Here is a 21,677-nt window from a genome sequence, read left to right as displayed (position 1 = left end):
ATTTGAATTTCATTTCCCTGTTATCTAATTTTGAATTAGCTTTGGAAAGGATTTTTTTTCTTATTGATCAATTATATATCCTTTTTGGTAAAAGGTCACTTTGGGTCTTTTGCCTGCTTCTGTATAAATCTTAGAATCAGCTTGACATTTTTTACAAAAATTCTGCTGTGATTTTTTTTTGCAATTGTATTGAATTTATAGATCAATGCAGGTGTTTCCAAACTATGGCCCACGGGCCTCATGTGGCCCCCTGAGGCCATTTATCCAGCCCCCCACCACACTTCCGGAAGGGGCACCTCTTTCATTGGTGGTCAGTGAGAGGAGCACTGTATGTGACGGCCCTCCAACGGTCTGAGGGCCAGTAAACTGGCCCCCTGTGTAAAAAGTTTGGAGACCCATGAAGAGGGAAATGAGACTTCCAATCCATGAACATGGTCTGTCCATTTATTTAGGTCTTCTTTAATTGCTGTTGGTAATTTTTTATAGTTTTCCAGGTAAAGATCTTACGTATCATTTGTGAATTTTATTTTTAAATATTTTCTGTTTTTGATGCTCGTAAATAACATTGATTTTATTTCCCATTTGTTCACTATTAATATATAGAAAATAAATGAATTTTTCTGTGTTGATCTTATATTCTATATCCTTGCTATGTTCACTTATTAGTTCTGAATTTTTTGTTGTACATTTCTTGGATTTTCTATGTAGACAGTGATATCACCTGCCAGTAGCGACAGTCTTACTATTACCCTTTATCTCTGGAGCTTGTTCCCTGTCTCCTGGCCAGGACCAATCCTGCAGATGCTACTTGGAAGTGGTGACAGTGGATACCTGCTCCCTGTCACAGAGAAGGGTGTTAACTGCGGGCTCTTGTAAGGGCCCTTCATTGGGGTGAAGCAGTTACCTCATATTCCCAGTTGGCTGAAAATTTCATTTTTATTATGAGGGGTGTCAGATTTTATCAACTTTGTTTTCTGCATCTACTGAGATGTTCTTATGGTTTTTCTTTGTTATAAATTACATTGATTTGTTTTTCAAATGCTAAGTCAGTTTTACAGTGTGTCCCCAGGCTACCTGCACTTTTTACTGTAAATGTGGAGGTTCCAGTGACCACCTCCAGTTAGGTAACGTGCTAGAACAGCTAAGAGAAGTCAGGAAAGTGCTAAACTTACCATTACAGTTTTATTGCAAGGAAGTTTTTTATTTAAAAGCAAATTGCACACTGGGAAGACAGCTGTCAGCCCTTTTCTTACTTTAAACTTCTGTGCACAGAAAGCTCTCATTGCCCCTGACACGTAGACAAAGGAGCAGCTCCTCAGTCCAGGAAGGGGCCAGTGTCTGAGATGCTCTGTACATTGCTGGCAGGGGCATTGAGTGCCCTGAACGAGATCAGATCCACCTTGAACCACCGTCCCCAGGTGGGTCTTCCTCCCTGCAGCTGACTTGGCTGCTGAGCCTGGCAGCTGCTGCGGGGCATGCAACTAGTAAGTGGCAGTTGTTAAGCCTGGTTTTGTAAATTGCTGTAGGAGGCAGAACTGGCCACATCAAGCCTCTGTTTGTCCTGGAACAATAATTACTAAGGCAATGGCTTTGATCTCAGCCGTGTCACCAAATAAAAGAATACCTTAGTGACAGGAGTATGAGCTGGACTACCTTGGAGTGGCTTTCGCAGCGCCCTGGATTCTGCAGCCTGCATTCGGTCTGAGCAGCTGAGAAGGAGCCAGAGAGGAGTCCAAGGCCATTTCTCCCTTCCCCATGCACTCCAGTCCCCCACGCTCCAAGCTGTGGCCCGTCCATGCTGCCCTTCTAGTATGAGTGACAACAACACAAAATGCCTCTCTTCCTTGCCTCTGGCAAATACCTATCCTCCCAAACTCACACAAACAACAGAGCTTAGAGGCACCAGGTCAGATGTTCTCAAAACTTTCACTGCCCAAACCCTTTTTATTAGTTCATTTGCTGGGCCTCGTGTTTTGAAAGAATTTTGTCTTTCAGAGGAATAGCATTTTCCAAGTAATAGTAAGATCATTAATAAGATAAAAAAAAGTTAATTGCACACAGGGAGGGTCCAGAGCATAGAGTTTCCATGCTCTCACCTCATGGAACTAAGGTGTGTCACCCTCCTGGTACATCTGCTTGTTCACTGAACAGGAGGAACCTGATGTGTTTCCTTTGTTATTTTTCCTATAAGTATATGTGTGTGTATATAAGCGACTTTCCTTCTGGTAAAAATAACCATTGATATGTGAACACATGTTCACTGTAAATTCAAACCGTAGACATAACAAAGCAGATTGTTATGACCCCGTTTTTCTCTATACTTTCACTGCCCTGTGCAGCAGAGTCCACCATCAACCTTTGATTCACCTCCGTTCAGGCCCTTCCCAGTTCTTAAAATGTCCTCATATATGTGAGTGTGCATGCACGCACATACACACACAGATGGCCAAGCCAAATACCTCTTTCCAAATGTCAGTACTCATGGGCCTGTCTCATTGTTTGTGACAGTTGTCATGAGTGGATGGACCATAATTTACTTAACCATTCCTTTGTTGATGAACAGTTAGGTTATTTTAACTTTTTTGCTGTTGCTTATGGAGACGTATTTGTACCTTTATGTGTTACTTCTCTGAAAACCTCGCTGGACACCCTGTCCTTGTCTGTGCACCCAGGGTGCCTCTTCCACGACTCTAGTGCCGCCCCGACACCTGGGGCAGAGCCATTTTCTTGTCTGCCCCTCGGTTGTTAATCAGTGTGATTACCATACATTAATTATTTATTAGCTTAGCTCCATCACCCAGCACAGTGCTTGGCACTAGAGAACTGTCTGACTGAATGAAGGAACTGATGCCCAAACGGATGACAAACAGCCCCATCCATGTCTTAGGTCCTTTCCCTGGAACAAAGGGACACAGTGACTTGCATTTGTACCGTAACTTGCATTGTGTCATTATCTTTACACTTAAAGCCTTATTTCTTTTTCTCATTTATATCGCTAACCAGTTCTGTGAAATCAATAGAACAGGGGTTTTTATATCCATTTTGCAGACAGAGAGGGAGATCTGGACCCAAGTGCGGCTTCTGACATAGGACTTGTGCTGGCTGTCAGTCAGACCCAACCAGCCACTGTGGGCTGTGCCCAAGCACCTGAATTTTGTAATGTCAGAAAAGAATGACATAAAACAGTATCCTTACTTATATCTGTTTCTAATTTTTAGGACCTCTTGTGTGCTTCTTGAGCCCTGTCAGTAATTCGAGTTTCAGGAACTAAGTGCTGAGGCCATTGTGACCTGAGGTGCCTTTTGGTGGGGGTGGGGGGGTTACATGCAGATGTAGAGCTGGGATCTTTGCAGGTAGGCACAGTTCTGTCTTGAAATTAAGCCCCAAGTAAACCTTGCTGACCCCTGACTGAGTGAATGCGACCTAAAGAAGCCTCTGAAGAGCCCTGTTTGTGGGGGCTGCTCTGAGCAAACAGGTCTTTTAGCAGGAAGGTCACACACTTCGTCCCTTTGATACCAGGTTTTCCTCTATTGATTTAAGAGCTATTTTTAAGAGACACAAACCAAGAAGTCCTTTGTCTAAGGGACATTATTCTGAGTCAACAAACCAACCTCAAAGGTTCCATGCTGTAAGATTCCGTTTATATAACAGCTTCAAAATGACACCGTTACAGTGGTGGTGGACAGGCCAGCTCTGGCGGGGTTTGGTTGGAGGAAGATGTTCCTAAAAGGGGTAGCAGGAATGAGCTGCTTTTGGGTAAAGGAACAGTTCCCTTTCTGTACATAACCTGTAATAAAATTTCATAGAGCTACACCCCCCCCCCAAACATAACAAAACAGAAACTGACGAAATCTGAAACAGGTCTTTGTTTTAGTTGATGGTATTGTTTGTTAGGTCACCAAAGGAGGGACCCACAGGCCTGATGAGTTTTATAAGAAATTTCTTTATGCATCTGTGAACAGATGGGCTGAGACCCTGGCGGCATCAGCCCAATGGGTCTGGGGATTTAAGCTTTTATAGGGTTAGTGAGCAAGGTTTAACCAGGTTAGTTTTGGTGTGAATTTTTGGGGTGGGGTCAGTGGTATATGCTTAATTTTGGGAGGTAAGGTGAGAGTACCCCTTCCTGAGGAAGTAGTCTCAGTGGGAGGTTGGGTGAAGGTATCCCTTCCTGAGGAGGTTGTTTGTCTCAGTGGGAGGTTGGGTGAGGGGATCCCTTCCTGAGGAGGTTGTCTCAGTGGGGGGTTGGGTGAGAGGATCCCTTCCTGAGGAGGTTGTTTGTCTCAGTGGGGGGTTGGGTGAGGGGATCCCTTCCTGAGGAGGTTGTCTCAGTGGGGGGTTGGGTGAGGGGATCTTTTTCTGAGGAGGTTGTCTCAGTGGGAGGTTGGGTGAGGGGATCCCTTCCTGTGGAGGTTGTCTCAGTGGGGGGTTGGGTGAGGGGATCTTTTTCTGAGGAGGTTGTCTCAGTGGGAGGTTGGGTGAGGGGATCCCTTCCTGAGGAGGTTGTCTCAGTGGGGGGTTGGGTGAGGGGATCCCTTCCTGAGGAGGTTGTCTCAGTGGGGGGTTGGGTGAGGGGATCCCTTCCTGAGGAGGTTGTCTCAGTGAGGGGTTAGATGAGGGGATGTGGGTTATCAGTTAAGTTTGCCTACGTGGAGAGTTACCAGAACTGTTCTGGTGCCAGATTACTTAAAGTTTAACCTACTTAGTAGAAGTTTTTTGGTAAGAGGCCCAGGACCGAACCTAACATTGTTATGTTCGCCAAAGGAGGGATGCAAAAGGCCTGATAAGTTTTTTTTTTTTTTCATTTTTCTGAAGCTGGAAACAGGGAGAGACAGTCAGACAGACTCCCGCATGCGCCCGACCGGGATCCACCCGGCACGCCCACCATGGGGCGACGCTCTGCCCACCAGGGGGCGATGCTCTGCCCATCCTGGGCGTCGCCATGTTGCGACCAGAGCCACTCTAGCGCCTGGGGCAGAGGCCACAGAGCCATCCCCAGCGCCCCGGCCATCTTTGCTCCAATGGAGCCTTGGCTGCGGAAGGGGAAGAGAGAGACAGAGAGGAAAGCGAGGCGGAGGGGTGGAGAAGCAAATGGGCGCTTCTCCTGTGTGCCCTGGCCAGGAATCGAACCCGGGTCCTCCGCACGCTAGGCCGACGCTCTACCGCTGAGCCAACCGGCCAGGGCGGCCTGATAAGTTTTTTAAGAACTTTATTCATGTATCTGCAAAACAGACAGGCTGCGACCCTCGTGGTGTCAGCCGAGCTGCGGGAAGGAGTGTTTGCTATAGAGACCACTGTAGGCAGGCATCTGCTGACATGGGGGTTGGTGCACCTGGTTTGCTCAGGTTAACCTATCCTGATTTATGACTGTAATCACAGGCCCCTCAGGCTTTGCCGCAAGGACAAGGGAGGAGGGTCTGTTGAGGGAGATTCTTAAAGAGGAAGTTGTCCTGCGAGAAGTTGGGTGAGGGGAGTCTGAGTTTAAAGGGGCCCTGGACCCAAACCTAGCAGGTATCACACCAGATCACTTTGCTGGTTTGGGTTGGTGTCCTCTGATTATGTAAGATCTTAGCAGCAGGGGAAGCTGAGTGCAGGGTGGACAGGAATGCTGTACTATTTCTGCAATTTCTTATGAATCAAAAATTATTTAAAAACAAAGTTGTTTTATTTATTTATTTGTATTTTTCTGAAGTTGGAAACGGGAGGCAGTCAGACAGACTCCCGCATGCGCCCGGCCGGGATCCACCAGGGGGCGATGCTCTGCCCATCTGGGGCGTTGCTCTGTTGCAACCAGAGCCATTCTAGCGCCTGAGGCAGAGGCCATGGAGCCATCCTCAGTGCCCAGGCCAACTTTGCTCCAATGGAGCCTTGGCTGCAGGAGGGGAAGAGAGAGACAGAGGAAGGAGAGGGGGAGGGGTGGAGAAGCAGATGGACGCTTCTCCTGTGTGCCCTGGCCGTGAATTGAACCTGGGACTCCTGCATGCCAGGCCAACACTCTACCACTGAGCCAACCGGCCAGGGCTATTTTATTTTATTTTTTTAAAGAACCACTTTGTCAGAGGCAAAACTTAGGACCCCAAAAGAGCAGAACTGTTAAATGCATTGCTGCATGGTGTTTAATGGTGGGATTTATGCATTCTAGGCTACAGGTTGAGTTCCCCAGCTTTGACTGAGACTAAAGGCACACTTCGTTGTGTGTTGTGAGGCAGCTACTCAACTTCTTTATATAAAGTAGGGATCATAGCAGTATCTACTTCATGGAACATTTATGAAGATCCAGTAAAATAGAATAATGAACAAAAAGTTCCTTAGTACTGAAGCAGTCAACAGGAATGACTTAAATGTTACCTGTTATAAACTTCTACATGCAATAGTTACTGTCAGTTGTGAGTTACCTTACTAAGAAGAGTGGTGGACTCATGTTCATCTTTCTTGCTTTTTAAATACTCACTTTACATTTAAATCTGCATTTAGAGACAGCTAAGCTAGTTTTTCTTTTTAGTTAGTTGGATATAATTATTCATTTTCACTGTAATAGCAACAGTAATGTTACTGAACTCAAGGGGTTTGCCACTTGGGTTACTCTATTCACGAACCAGACATAGTTCTTACATGATAGTTTTATTTATGTTGGGCAGATAAAATATATTATGCTCACTTTGTTAAAGACGGTGCTGCCCACGAGGAGGCCGTCGCCCAGGTGATATTAATGTGTGTTGAGGGCAGGCAGGATCATTGTAGCCTGGGGCTTGGTTTTGGGATTAAGCTTTTCCCACCCTGTTTGATGTGGGGTGGTACAATCCAATCATGCCTCAGAGAAGTGACTTTGTATTAGAGACTTCCCTATTTTGTATATTGGATTAGAGGTTGTGAAGCTACAATATAAAGTGGGGGCAGAACAGGAGTTGGCTCTCTTGGTTCCGGGGATGATAGCATGAGAGAGCAGAGGGAGCAGAGCAGAGAGCAGAAAGAGGCCATGTGGCCAGGAGAAGCAGCCAAGATGGCAGAGTGCTGAGTGAGATGTCAGTTTGTGTGCAGTTTATGCAGGGAGAAGGAAGGAGATGGGGAACTGAGGAGAATAAGGCTGGTGAGCTAGAAACCTTTGATTCTAGGAAACTCGGATAAGTCAGTGGCTTTATGAGCACTGAATGTGAGTGGGTTTTGGAGCCCAGTGTGTGTTTTTACTTGCCCGCCGGGTGCAAGCTAGAATTAAAGAAAATGGCCTATCAGTTTTTGGCTCCGCTGTTTCTTTACCGACTGTCCGAATCCAATGCGAACCTGCATGGACCGGGCTGCTTTGATAGTGTCCGTGGCTTCTGGCTTTACAATTTACTTGCAGCAAGTAAAGACAAGGAATTCATATCCAAAGCTATGTCTCCCTATGAAGCCAGTTGCCACGGCCACCATCACAGCCGCCTGGCCCATGCAGGTTCGCATTTGATTCGGACAGACGGTAATGAAACAATGGACCCAAGAACTGGTGGGCCATTAGCTCTAATCCTAGCTTGCACCTAGCAGGCAAGAAATACACACAGTGGGAAAACACTTCCCTTTCCGTTCAGGGCTCCCAAAGCCACTGACTTAACCGAGTTTCCTAGAATCAAAGGTTTCTACCTCACTAGCCTTATTCACCTCTGTTCCCCATCTCCTTCTCCCTGCACAAATTCTGCACAAACTGGCTTCTCCTTCAGCACTCTGCCATCTTGGCCGCTTCTCCTCTCCTCCATGTGGCCTTTCTCTACTTTCCTCCAGCATGGGCTCCTCTGCCCCACTTTATAGTGTAGAAATCAAAACCTTTAATCCAATATACAAACAAGGAAGTCTCTGATACAAAGCCACTTATCTGAGGCATAATGGGATTCCTCATAAGAGTGCACCACCCCCTATCATGCAACAGTCAAGAGTGTGGGGAAAAGCCTAGTCTTAAAACTAAGACTTAGGCTACAACAACCCTGCCTGCTTTACAGCCTGTCCCCCACAAACCAATGCAAACTATAAGCGAGCAAACATATATATCATATTTACAAACTTATTTGACCAATACTCCCCAACTCAGGCTTAGCCATTGCTTACATACATTATTTGGTCAATTATATGTTGATTTCTGCTTTGCAGTTAGCTACATTTATCAGGTTGGGTACCCCCACACACACACACTCCCAAGCACATCCTGTTTACAGCTAGCTGGTCAGCAAAATACTGTGCTACATTTTAACATTTAAAAAGATTAACATTTATGTACTAATAACATCTAGGAGTGCTCAGACCTTGAGACTCTTGTCCTACCTAATGTAACATAATTAGAATTTATATAAATCAGTTCATTATTCTCACGGCGCTTTCTATAAAGATTTACTGTGAAGCTTATAGCAAGGTGTGATATAGTTGGTCATTTTTAATGCCCATTATACAGATCAGGAATAAAATTGGTGTGAAATAAGAGGGGGTTTTTGTTGTTTTTTTCTCTCTTTTTTTTTTCTTTGTATTTTTCTGAAGTTGGAAACAGGGAGGTAGTCAGACAGACTCCCGCATGCACCCGACGGGGATCCACTTGGCATGCCCACCAGGGGGCGATGCTCTGCCCATCTGGGGCGTTGCTCTGCCGCAACCAGAGCCATTCTAGCGCCTGAGGCAGAGGCCACAGAGCCATCCTCAGCGCCCGGGCCGACCTTGCTCCAATGGAGCCCCAACTGCGGGAGAGGAAGGAGAGGGGGAGGGGTGGAGAAGCAGATGGGTGCTTCTCCTGTGTGCCCTGGCCGGGAATCGAACCCGGGACTCCTGCACACCAGGCCGACGCTTTACCACTGAGCCAACCCTGCCAGAGCGGAAAAAAGAGTTTTACATGCTTAAGGTCTAGTTGTTGTTTTTTTAATTGATTTTAATTTATGGGTTTACATAGATTCTAGTGTCCCCCCTGAGTGCATCCCCCCTCCCGTGTTCTCCTCAACATCCCCCTTGCCCCCTCCCCCCAGCCCCCTACCCCCTTTTCTCCAGGATTTGGTTTCCTGCTCTCTGTAATGCTGTGTTATGTGTATATAATTTAACCAATCTCTTTCCCTTCTCTGATCCCATCCTATCATCCCCTTTCCCTCTGTCTGCTTTCCCTCTGGTCCCTTTGATCCCGCTTCTACCTCTATTCCATTCCTCAGTTCACATTGATCATTAAATTCCTCAAATGAGTGAGGTCATATGATATTCTAGTCTTTCTGTGGTAGCTAGCACAATGCTGATAAACACATTAGATCACGTCGGTCTTCTGCTCAAAGCTCCAGATTTCCCACCCCACCTAGAGGACAAAGGAAAGGCCCGTCCCACCTGTTTTTCTGCCTAGACCCTTCCCTCACCTCCAGTAAAAACTTGGCCCATTCCTTCACCCTGACTTTCCTCAGATGACATTTCATCAGGACCTAGTCTGATCTACATATTTAAAATCATTGACCACTTCACCTACCTCTGGGACTCTGATCTGCTTCTATTTTTTCATGTTACTAGTCACCTCCTGGGGGTGCATGCACTTATTGTTTCTCACTCAGGTCAGTCCCTGAGAATATGAGATCTGGGAGGGCAGTTTCCTTTTTGTTTTTGTGGACACTTCCCCAATGCCTGGAAGTGTGTCTGACACATAGTAACTACTACTCAGTAAGTAAATAAATTCAGGGCAGACAGTGAGTTCAGTTAGTGAGCATAAGCTCCCTCATATATGCAGCACATTCTTCTGTTTCTTGCTTCTTTTGGCAGAAAAAGAAACAAGGAAAAAAATGAAAGGACAGGATTGCTTAATCCAGAACTCAAAGAAGCAGCCTAACTGTGCTCTTAGAAGTTGCTTCCTCAGCGGTTCTGAATGTCCTTCCCTCAAGGGAACATCCTGAAACTTGATGTTCCTTAAAATATCTTTCAGACTTTGTGTCAAAGGCTTTTTTTTTTAACCAGCAGAATACCAAGCAAGAGGGTCATAAGCCATCCTGGAGTGGAGTGGGATGCAACGGTGTAACGAGGGCCATAGGCAGAGGACAGGGCTCAGGGAGACGGGCACTTGGGGCAGGGTGGGTGGGAGGGCGGAGACTGAGGGCTGGCTCATTTCTTCCCTGGAAAGCAACAAGAGTGTGGGTATAAAACCTGCAGGTCTATTCCAGTCTGGTGGGTATTGCTCCTCCAGAGAGAGGGAGCTGTCTCTCCTGTGCACACCCGTCACTGCGTCCAACCCAGGCTGAGAAGTGACTGTAGTGGGGCATCTCGTACCAAAAGAAGTGTAACTGAATACAGTGAGCCAAGAGAACTGCATCTGGTCTCACGTGCCCACCTCTGTTGGAGGACGTCCACTGGCTTTGCCCAGCTCCACTCTCTCTGCTGGCATCTGTTGGCGTCTGTTGAGAACTGCGGCCATCGTTGCTTGGCTCCTTCTGGTGGTTCTGAAAGGGAGTGGGTGCTGGTGGCAGGGTGTTTGCTACAGCTGGTTTTCCTGACTTTGTGTTCACTCTGAAAGGAAACAAAGAGGAAAGCTGACTGCCCACTTAACCTGAAGTCATGTCCCACAATAAGCAGTTTTACTTCCTGCATTGATAAGCCCGCAGGCCTGAAAGACAGTGGGTAACATCTCAGTGAAACCCACCCATCCTCCTGATTTACAGAAGGGCCAGTTCGTCCCTCACGGACAGAATGTCACTTGTACTTTGTACTCAAGTATTTACTAAGAGTTTTGGCAACAGTCACTGAACTCAAATGATCGATTTTAGCCTGCAAATGTTTGTTCAAATAAAAAAGAAGAAGAAAGCCACTCCCTGTGTCTTCTGATTGAGCCAAAGCTGATTTTTCTAAATATAGGTCAAGTTTTGCAAGTTCATGGAGCCTGGTGACATGGGCATCTTGTTTGGAAACTTACGACCTGAAAGGTTAAAAGTGGTATAGAAACCAAAGTGTCACAGGCTGACTGTAAAATAGCGATTGGCAGCCTGGGCCTCAGGTGGTGATTTACAGGGGTCAGTGTCTTCATCCACATCCAGGGTGTCTTCTTCTCCGAGATCCAAGCCAGACAAAAGGGCCCAAAGTCCAGATGCTGAGCCAGCTCTTCTGTCCCACCTCCTGCTTCTCTATCATTGCTCCCTTACTTTTCAAAAGAAAAAAGACCCCTTCAGACTTAACTTGAGTCACTGTGGGCCTTAATTCTCAATTGCTTTTCTCTCAAGATCCCTTTAAAATTGTAGTCTTAAAAACTATTGAGGACCCAAGAGTTTTGGGTTATGTAAGTTCTCTCTGTCACTATGTATATCAAATTAGAAATTAGAACTGAAAACTTGTAACACAGAACCACACAAGCACATATTCCAATAGCTAATAGTGCTAATGACATCACTCAGCATACTGCCTCTGGAAAATTACAACACACATTCCTGCACATGTTGCATAGGAGCTTTTAAAGGAGTTTTACTTCAGAATGTTAGGATGTAGTCAGGGTTACAATATTTGCAGCTGTTTAAATTGGGAACAGTTTAAGATGCAAATCTCAAAAGGTGTGAGAGGCTACATATATTTTTCAAATTTTTTTGGGAGGAAAACAAGCAGAAGATACAAAGACTGCAGGGGCAGGGTCCCCACAGGTGTCCTTTTGTAGATGTGGCTGAAGAGTTTGAAATAAAGGCTTCTCTCTTCAGGGCAATAAATGTTTTTTAAACACCACACAGACTATCAGTGGTTTCATCCCTCCCCTGGGAGCAGGTGAACAACTGGGAAGAGCCTGGATCTTACCTGAAACTGAGTTTCTTGGCACCTGGAATTGTCAGGAGAATCTATCTAGCTCAGCAATATGATAGCATTACTCCTCATCTTGGAAAGTTAAAATACCTGAAATGTCTGTTCGATTCTGATAGGACATTTTAGAGCAGCGGTTCTCAACCTGTGGGTCGCGACCCTGGGGGAGGGGGTCGAACGACCAAAACAAACCTAAATAGGCAACCCCTGTGTTTTGGTCGTTCGACCCCCGCCGGGGTCACGACCCACAGGTTGAGAACCGCTGTTTTAGAGAGTAGTAAATGGTCCCCACAGGATGGTAGGACAGAGGCCCATATGTCTGTTTTTTTCTTGAGGGGCCTTGTGTGGTCAACAGAACTCAGACACCAGGACAAACTTTCATCTGGATAGAGAAGAACAGAAACCTCGGGCACTGATTTTTCTCTGCACGTGGAACCACTCAGGAGAAGCACCAACACAAGAGGGACCAGATTTGCACCTCTTCCCAGATCTGCTCCTGGACGCAGTCCTCGGGCATGTGACCAAGCCTGTCTTGCTTCAGGCCTGGCTGCGTATTCCTTTTTGTTTTTTTAAACATTTAATTACTTTGTTCACGACAAGCTTTATATTTTAAAATTATCAGATGGAGCATGCCCTACACAAGTAGATGAATAGAAGGAAACAAAATAAGCTTTTTAAGCAAGAAGCAAATGGTGCTGTATTTTCAAGAATTCTGTCTGGCTGTCTTCCTCTGGTTTATTATGTGGACTCTGTGCCAGAGACAGAGATAGAGAAGTTTACAGATGAAACTAGAGGGCATACATGGCTATGTTTTTCTTTCTTTCTTTCTTTTTTTTTTTTTTTATTAATGAAAGTCAGAAACCACCGAATGAACTGAAAACACACGGCTAGTGTGTTCTAAAAGGAAAATTTATTTATTTATTTATTTATTTATTTGTATTTCTCTGAAGCCAGAAACGGGGAGAGACAGTCAGACAGACTCCCGCATGCACCCGACCGGGATCCACCCGGCACGCCCACCAGGAGTGATGCTCTGCCCCTCAGGGGCGTCGCTCTGCTGCGACCAGAGCCACTCTAGCACCTGGGCCAGAGGCCAAGGAGCCATCCCCAGCGCCCGGGCCATCTTTGCTCCAATGGAGCCTCGGCTGCGGGAGGGGAAGAGAGACACAGAGAGGAAGGAGGTGGGGTGGAGAAGCAAATAGGCGCTTCTCCTATGTGCCCTGGCCGGGAATCGAACCCGGGTCCCCCACCCGCCAGGCCGACGCTCTACCGCTGAGCCAACCAGCCAGGGCCAGGAAAATTTATTTTAAAAGCACCTGGGTGTAGGCAGGCTGAGACCAGCAAAGGGTGTCAGCCCCCAGGAAGGGATGGGGCAGGGGTGATGTGGATTCATCAGAGGACCTTGGGCAAAGGTAGCAGCAGGATAGCTTCTTCTGTTTGTGGTTGGGAGTGGCACCACAGTTCCTCAAAATTATTTGCACTCTGATCCAATTGTCCCTAGTCAGCATCCAGCTGCAAAGGAGGTCTGAGCCAGACTACTGAGTGAGCAAGTTCTTCCTCTGTCAGGTCTGCATTATTCTTAAGAAAGATGGTGGCTGAGTAACCATTTTATCTATCAATTAAGTGAGAGGCAAGGAGGCAGAGACAGACTCCTGCATATGTCCCAACGGGGATCCACCTGGCAAGCCCCCTACTGGGCGATGCTCTGCCCATTTGGGGCTGCTGCTCTGTTGCTCGGCAACCAAGCTATTTTAGTGCCTGAGGTGAGGCCACAAGCCGTCCTCAGCGCCCAGGGCCAACTTGCTTGAACTGTTGGAGCTATGGCTGCAGGAGAGGAAGAGAGAGAAGAGAGGGAAGGGAGAGAGGTGGAGAAGTAGATGGTTGCTTTTCCTGTGTGCCCTGACCAGGAATCAAATTCAGAACTTCCACACACTGGGTTGACGCTCTACCACTAAGCCAGCCAGCCAGGGTGGCTGTGTTTTTCTTAAAATAACCTTTTTAATGGTTAGAATAGTATTGGATTTATAGAAAAATTGTGGAAGTGGTACAGAGGATCCCCTCTCCCCTACTATTGACATCTTACCTTAGTGTGGCAGAGTCGTTATAATTAATGAACCAATACTGATACAGTGTTATTACCTACATACACTCAATTCACATTTCCTTTGTTTTTATCTAACTTTCTTTTGCTATTCCAAAATTTCATCCAGAATTTAGTTGCTATGTCACCTTAGGCTCCTCTCGGCTATGACAGTTCCTCCAACTGTTTTTATTTTCAATGGCCTTGATAGTTTTTTTAATTTATTTTTTATTGAATTTATTGGGGTGACATTGGTTAATGATATTGTATGGATTTCACATGTACAATTCTGTAAAACATCGTCTGTATATTGTATTGTGTGTTCACCTTCCCAAGTCATTTGTCCACGCTGTACCCTCTCCTGCCTCCTCTACTTGTCCTCTTGTCCTCACCACACTGTTGTCTGTGCTCATGAGGGGTGTGGTTTATTTGTTTGTTCTTTGAGGAGGACAGGGCAGGTTTTTTGTAGACTATCCCACCGTTAGACCTGCCTGATGTCTTTTCCGTGAGTACACTTAGGTTACCTGTTTTGGGGAGGACTGCCGGGGGGAAGTGCCATTTGCATCACATCATATGGAGGGTACATTCTGTCCATGTGACTTATCATTGTTGGTGTTGACTTTGATCACCTGGGTGAGCTGATGTTTGTCAGTTTTCCTACACTAAAGTTTTTCTTTTATTTCCTTTTCACACTGCCCTCTCTGGAAAGAAGTCGCTTTACGCAGCCCGCACTTAAGGAGGGTCAGTTACACTCCCTCCTGAGGTCTGAGCACCCATGTTAATTATTGGGGAGGTTTGTTTAGTCTCCTCCTTTTATTTAATTGCTTATCTATATCAGTATAGACTTGTGGACATTTGTTTTACAAACTGCTCACAAAAACTAGGGGATATTTCAAAATGAATATTAAGTGATAAAAGAAAGAAGTATTTGATGTTTTTTATTAAACAAGAATATCAGAAAAGCAAACAAGTCAAACAAAGTTGTTCAGTTATGCAAATAAGATGCAAACTCAGTTATCGTGATTGAGTAGCAAGTGACATATTGGGGGGGGGTGAACAGAAGCATGTCAAACTGGGCGAGAGTGCCACACATTGACTGTTCAGTAGGGTGTATGGTCACCCAAGACTGCCAAAACACACGGACAGCGATGGGGCAGGACAGGATCAGATCGCCCAGCAGTTCTTGTGGGATCCTCTGCCACTCTTGCTCTAGGGCAACCTCCAGCTCAAGAAGCGTTGTGGGAGGCATTGGACGGTTTGCTGGACATCTTCCCAGTGCATCCCAAGCATGTTCAATGGGATTCAGGTCTGGAGAACGTGAAGGCCAGTCCATCTGCTCATTCTTGCCCCCTGAAGCGTGTTGTTGAAGAGATGCACACAGTGGGGCCTTGCATTGTCGTCCATGAAAAGAAAGTTGTTTTCAACTGCTCCAGCCTCGGGTACCACTATAGGGAGCAGGACCTCATCTCGATATCTGACAGCAATCAGCGATCCGTTTCTGATGACGTGGAGGTCGGTACGACTACCAATGCTGATGCCAGCCCACACCATGATTCTGCCACCACTGAAGAAGTCCCTGTCTCACATGAAACGTGGATTCTCCCATGTTTCTCGCTCACGCCAGATCAGGACACAATGATTGTCAGGCTGCAGACTGAACCGTGACTAATCAGATAAAAGGACAGTTGACCACTCATCATGGGTCCAATGACGATGCTCATCAGCTCACCTTCTGTGGGTTCTAAGGTGTTCAGCAGATAACAGAATGCATTCCATTGGTTGCTGGGCATGCAATCCAACACGATGGGGCTGATTTCCTACTGTCTGGGTGCATATCTGTCATCTAGTGGCAGCAAGAAACTGTCCCCGCAGCTCTGTTGCATTGCTGCACCTGTTCCTTCTTGTCAGTAAGGTCAAGTAGCAGTCAGCTCCTGCTGTTGTGGCAGATGGGTGACCCTGCCCTCGTCTTCTTCATACTGTGCCAGTCTCTTAAAAGTGATCCCACAGTTTGCTAATCATGCTTTGGGATGTTCCAAGTGCTGTTGTCACTGTCGTCTGTGTTGGACCAGCTTCAAGACGTCCTGTGGCTCTCCAGGCTTCGCACTCGGGCAAATCGTGTTGCGGGAGCTTTGCAAGGGCTGGGAAACTGTAGGATGTGCACTTTCAAGATCAGGGAACATGCAGATACTCCAGGACTTTCAGCCTTTTGTATAGTGCATTTTCACCAGTGAAATAAAAGTTGGTTTTACATCTCATTTGCATAATTGAACAACTTTCTTTGACTTGTCATTTGCTTTTCTGATGTTCTTGTTTAATAAAATCAAATGCTTTTTTATCACTTTATATTCATTTTGAAATATCCCCTAATTATTGTGAGCAGTGTACTTTGTGTTACAATCCAGTGGGCACTTCATTTATTTTTTTGCTTAAATTGTTCCAGTTGTGGCCATTGGGAACACTTTCAGTTCCTGTTGTCTCTGCTGTATCCCCGTGTGTGTGGGTGTATGTGTGTTGCTGTGTTTGTGTTATATTTTGTCCCAGGTTCATCTGACATGTTTCTTGCCCCCATCTGAGAATCATCTATTTCTCAAAGGAACCCAGGTTCCTTTATTGAAAAATGAAATTAGACTTGGGTTACCACCCTTCTTTTCTACTTAAAATTAATAAGTCAGAGGCCTTCATACCTCAGACATGATTTTTTAAAAGTGGTTTTTTATTTAGCACTATTATCTTCAAGTAGTAAAAATGCCTTGTTTGTATAATAATTCCTGATGAGTTGGCTGATTTTTACTATTAAGTAAGAACTTGTTAGAGCAGATCATCTGAAATTTTTTAAACTATCGCTTTTATCTTGCTGTTTTGGAATTGTGATGTGTCCATGGTGTACCAAGTGGCTGAGCCACAGGAGACTGAGGAGCCTCAGAAACCACTTTACTTGATAGTGGGGCCAGCGATCCCACACCTCCTTGTAGAAATTCAAAAATCTAAATGATACTGCTTGTTACCTAATGTCTCACCATCAGGGAAAAAATGATTTGAGTGAAAAACAGCTGCCTTTCAGGCCCCTGGTTACTCCTGGCACCTAGGATTTAATCCCAGGTGTGGGTCCCCACCACCACCACCACCAAAACATCAGAACACTTTTAAAATTAATTTTGCATTTATGGCTTGAAGCAGTGAGCCAAGGAGGAAAAGCACGCCCAAACACCGCACAGTTTTCTGAGCAGCGGCCTGTTTTCTCTGCAGCTGGTCTCACGGTCTCGTTCTGCTTCAGGTCTGACTGAGACAGCAGTCTTCAGCTGTGAAGCCCACAATGACAAGGGGCTGACTGTGTCCAAGGGCATACAAGTCAACATCAAAGGTGAGCAGGGCCAGTCCCTTGAGAATGTCTGGGAGCTGGGGGAATGGTGACAGCTCGGGCCCTGACTTCCCCATTGACGGCCTCTGTGATCTTAACAGAAGTCCCTGACTTCTCTGGTGCGTGTTCCCCTCTGTAAAACGGGGTAATTAATTACAGCCTACCTGATATTGAGGCTTAAATGAGATCATGTGAGTAAAGGCGCTCACAAGAGTACCCGGCACATACATTTGGTAAACATTAGCCAGTTTAGCTGTGCTTAGCCTGAGAAGAAAATAGGCTGAACTGTTAACCTTGACTATCTATAATGCCGGTGGCCAAGGCCAGGCAGGTCCACATTGGATTCGGGCAGACGATAGAGGAACAGCAGAGCCGGAAAGCATTGGGCCATTCCTGTTTAATAAAGTCTCACAACAGCGGGCGAGCACACAGGCAGGGGAAAACCTCTTCTCATGGCAGCAGGCGAACAAACAGAAAAACATCCCCTCACAGTGGCGGGCAAGCAATCGCCCTGAGGGAAAGTACCCATATCCTTACATAGGCTACACACACGTGGCTCTGCTGCCATGTGTTTACATGCAAAGTGCAAGCAAGCAAGCCTAACACTGCTGTTTTCCGTACACCTATTTTCACTTTTCCCTCTTCTAGCCTGAACTAGTCCCCATTATTCCCAGAAGAGCCCCTGGGGTGGGTGCAGCTGGGGTCCTTAGTCTAGGAACAGGCTCTGTCCTTCCCAGGGCAGCTGGGTGAAGCCTGTCTACCAGCTTCTGCTCCAAGGTGAGGAGAAGAGCAGGGCAAGGTCCCTTTCCTTCCTGGCCCAGTGCTCCTGTCCTTTTGTCCTCACCTCCCTGTCCCTCTTGCCTCCCCTGGGCTGGGACATGGGGTAATAGAGGCTCATACTGGAAGGCCCCCCCCAGCTGTGGGGACATTCCAATCCAATCAACTGCCTCTTCCTGCATTATCTATGGGATCAAAAGCATTTAAATCTTTAAACTTGAAAAGAAAAGAAAACCTAAATGTAAATACTATCTATTTATTCCTTTTCAAATTGTCTTCCTTTCTTGCTCGCTCTCACAGAAACTCGGGCTAGTTTTCTGTCTCAGTACTTTGTTCTGAATGAAGGGGCGTTTTCTGGATCACTGGGTGGAAAACTGAGCAGGAGAAACCGTATAACTTCCTTCCTTTGTGCCGAAACCCATCATTACCACTCCCAAAGGAAATGTGGGGAATTTCAGAAATTCATGAGTAAGCATAAATTTATGAGACATTTCAACAAGCGTAGACATCTTCAAATTTAAAAATCTGTAAACGGTGAAGTTCTCCTTTAATTTTTACTTCACACAGAATCTCAGCTTAGATTTTTTTTTAATGTTCTGTTTCCAAAACTTATGATTTTGGCTTTTATTTATTTAAAAATATTTGTCAAAGCAACCAAGACTCGCTTCTTCTAGTCTGTTGTTAACTTGAGTATCTGTGGCCAAATTTTGATGTGGAAAGGCAGACATTTTAGGGCAGTTCTACAGCTAATCTATTTATGGAGTGAGTCAAACAAAATACTTCTTTTCCCCCACTCACTAAGCTGCATGTCTACTGGTAAAACTGAAACTCCTGAATGTAGCACCTTGTGTGTGCTTAACATGGCCCAGCCCTCCCGCCATGGCCTTCCCCTCCTCCACGCCTCCCACAGACCTCACACGTGTCACCTCATCTCACCCTCACCGCAGCCCCGTGGAACAGTGCTGTTACTGTCTCCGTGAATAGAAGAGGGAACTGAGTTTAGGGAGAGCACTCAGCTATGCCCTGGGCCATACAGTGGCCAGTGGGCGATCAGACGCCCTGTTCCTGCTGGTGCTTGCACTGGTTTGCTTGCTGCCCCGTCATCCAGCCTCCCATGTCCTGTTGAGTGACACGAGCTCTGGGGTCAACATACCTGAGTTCAAGTCCCCCATTTTACTGCTCTGTGACCTTTGGCAACTCTTAACTTCTCTGATCCTCAGTGTTGTCATCCATAAACAGGGATGGTAAAATGACCTCTCTGATTGGATTCTAATAATAATGAAATGAGTTGGAGACCATAAAATGGGATGCATTGAAAGCACACACTGTTAGTCATCATGTTTTATTATAAGTATGATTATTACTATTAATTAAGAATTAAATTTAGCACAAGAAAATAAGACCCCAGACTTCAAATCCTCCTTAGATTCTAATTAAAATACTGTCCACATCCCTCGTGTGGCCGAGGTCATCATATACTCTATGATACCCCCACCCCTCACAAAGGCAGTGGGCTCTTGCTTGAACTGACCCTCATCTGCTTCCTCCCCCCTCCACACACATACGTACGTATGTACGCACATATGTGCACACTCATGCTCCTGTGGCCTCCTTCTCTTCTCCACACAGGGCGCCCCTAACCTCTGCTCACATGGGTGTCCCCAGCTCAGGCAAGAGCTCCACCGGAGCAGGGCTGTGTCTCTCCTTCCCCACTGAGTACCCAGCAGGGTGCCTGCACACAGTAGGACCGAAGTCACAAGCTCAGTAAAGGAGATGGACATCTCCACATCCTTTTTCAGCTAAAAGCTCTCCCGTTATCAGTGGGCGGGAAACAGGCTGCGTCCCAGACAGAGCCACCCTATTGCTGGAAGGCCTATCTGTAGACTAATACAGTCACTGTCAGGTATAGGGTGACTCCTCTTTAAAACTTGTGTTTAAGTTTTCTTAAGAAATGGAAACAGGCCTGGTATTAATGTGTCTGATCACTTGGCCTCTTGTGGTTTATAACTGTTTTTGTGTCTTTGTTTTCTGTGTAGCCCTTCCTGCCCCACCAACTGATGTCAGCATTCACAACAGGAGCGCCCACAGCATCCTGATCTCCTGGGTCCTGGGCTTTGATGGATACTCCCCATTCAGCGGTTGCAACATTCAGGTAAACTTCCAAGGTACAGAAGAAAGTCACCATTAGGTGCCCTGTGGGTCTCCCTGACTTTTTTTTCCTTCTGCATCTGGGCACTATGGCCATTTCAACACTTCCATTCAGAGCCCTAGCTCACTGTCCACCTACATGCAGTCTTACGATTTTCTGCTCCAGAAGCCACCTCCTTCCTGTGCATGGCCAGGGCCCAACCAGAGAGAACCACCAGGCCAGGGAGAATTAATATTTAGAGTACAACCCTGGCCAGGTGGTTCAGTGGATAGAGCCTCATCCTTGGCGTGCTGGTCTGATCCCCAGTCAGGCCATGCATGAGAGGCAATCAATGAGTACACAGCTAAGTGAGACAACTAAGTGGAACAGTGAATCGATACTTCTCTCTCTCTCTCCCTCTTGCCCTTTCCTCCCTTCCCTTCTTTCTCAAATCACTGGAAAATTTAAAAAAAAATTTTTTTTTTTTATGGGCTGATGGCCATGAAGGATAGGCATGCAGGCATGAGCTGGGTCATTTTTGCTAGTGACTATTGCACCTTAGTCCGTGACTCCTGGGAAACCTGGGCCTTACAGACCTTGCAAAATCTTCAAACATTTTTAACCACTACATAAAACTGGAGTAAAATAGAAGTTAGCCATCCTGCAGTGAGTTCATGCCATGCTCTGAGTGTTAGTTTTATAAACATGGAAAGTAACCATACTGTTTCTTTCCTGAATGCCCAGAATGGCCCAGGGGCTTTGCAGAGATTCAAAGCCCTGAGTGGAATTCAGACCCAGGAAGTTTACGCAAGAAGCAGTGCTCAGAACCATTTGCCCCTTAATGTGTCAGGAGAGACATTGCATGCAGAACAGGTAGTGAATACATACAGGTTATCTGCTGAAAACGTGATTATGTATGTTACCATACAGTAGGGTCAAGAATTGTTTTTAGTTTCATAAAAGTCTGGTTTTATTAGTCAAAACATGTTAACCTGACACATGCTATTTATACCCACTCACCTTAAGGAAATGACTTCCAAAGAAGTTTTCAATACCAAATGGAATTAGTTTCCCTGCTTTATTGCCTCCCACTATTGTGTAACAGCTGCTCCTGCTTTGAAAAGTGAAAGCATACATTATCTTCAAAATAGCCTGTACCCTCACCCCACTGCCCCAAGCCTTACTTAGTTCTCACCTAGCTTTATTTGTAACTCTCCCAAGTACTGGTAAGTGTCAGGAATCTTGTTGTGTCTAAAAGTCCTCACCAGGAATATTTTTTTACAGCTTTTTTGGGGGAAGGTATTCACCCATTTGACGTGTACAGCTCAGTGATTTTTAGTATACTTGCAGAGTTGTATAACCATCACTATGCATCCATAAGAGATAGTGGGCTGTAGTTTTCTTGTGTTGGCTTCTTCTGGTTTCAGTATCTGGGTGATATGGACCTCATAAAATGAGTTGGGAAGTATTCCTTCTTTTCTGTTTCTTGGAAGAGTTTGTGAAAGATTGTGTTCATTTTTAAAATATTTGGTAGACGTCCCCAGAGAGGCCATCTGGCTCTGAGCTTCTCTTTGTGAGTAGTGTTTTGAATA

The 21,677-nt window shown here is 45.8% G+C and overlaps 1 protein-coding gene across 3 annotated transcripts in view; it reads left to right on the top strand.

The window, feature by feature from the left end:
• MERTK (MER proto-oncogene, tyrosine kinase) overlaps positions 1-21,677 on the top strand; it is a 119,261-nt gene that overhangs the window by 44,523 nt on the left and 53,061 nt on the right. For all 3 annotated transcript variants that reach the window (XM_066377743.1, XM_066377742.1, XM_066377744.1), the window contains exons 5-6: positions 17,097-17,183; positions 19,994-20,109. In XM_066377743.1, coding sequence (XP_066233840.1) covers positions 17,097-17,183; positions 19,994-20,109 — 203 coding nt within the window. The remainder of the gene's footprint in view (positions 1-17,096; positions 17,184-19,993; positions 20,110-21,677) is intronic.

This window comes from Saccopteryx leptura, chromosome 3, assembly GCF_036850995.1.
Source record: "Saccopteryx leptura isolate mSacLep1 chromosome 3, mSacLep1_pri_phased_curated, whole genome shotgun sequence".
Lineage (NCBI taxonomy): Eukaryota > Metazoa > Chordata > Mammalia > Chiroptera > Emballonuridae > Saccopteryx > Saccopteryx leptura.
This window is presented reverse-complemented; position numbering and strand designations above follow the sequence as displayed.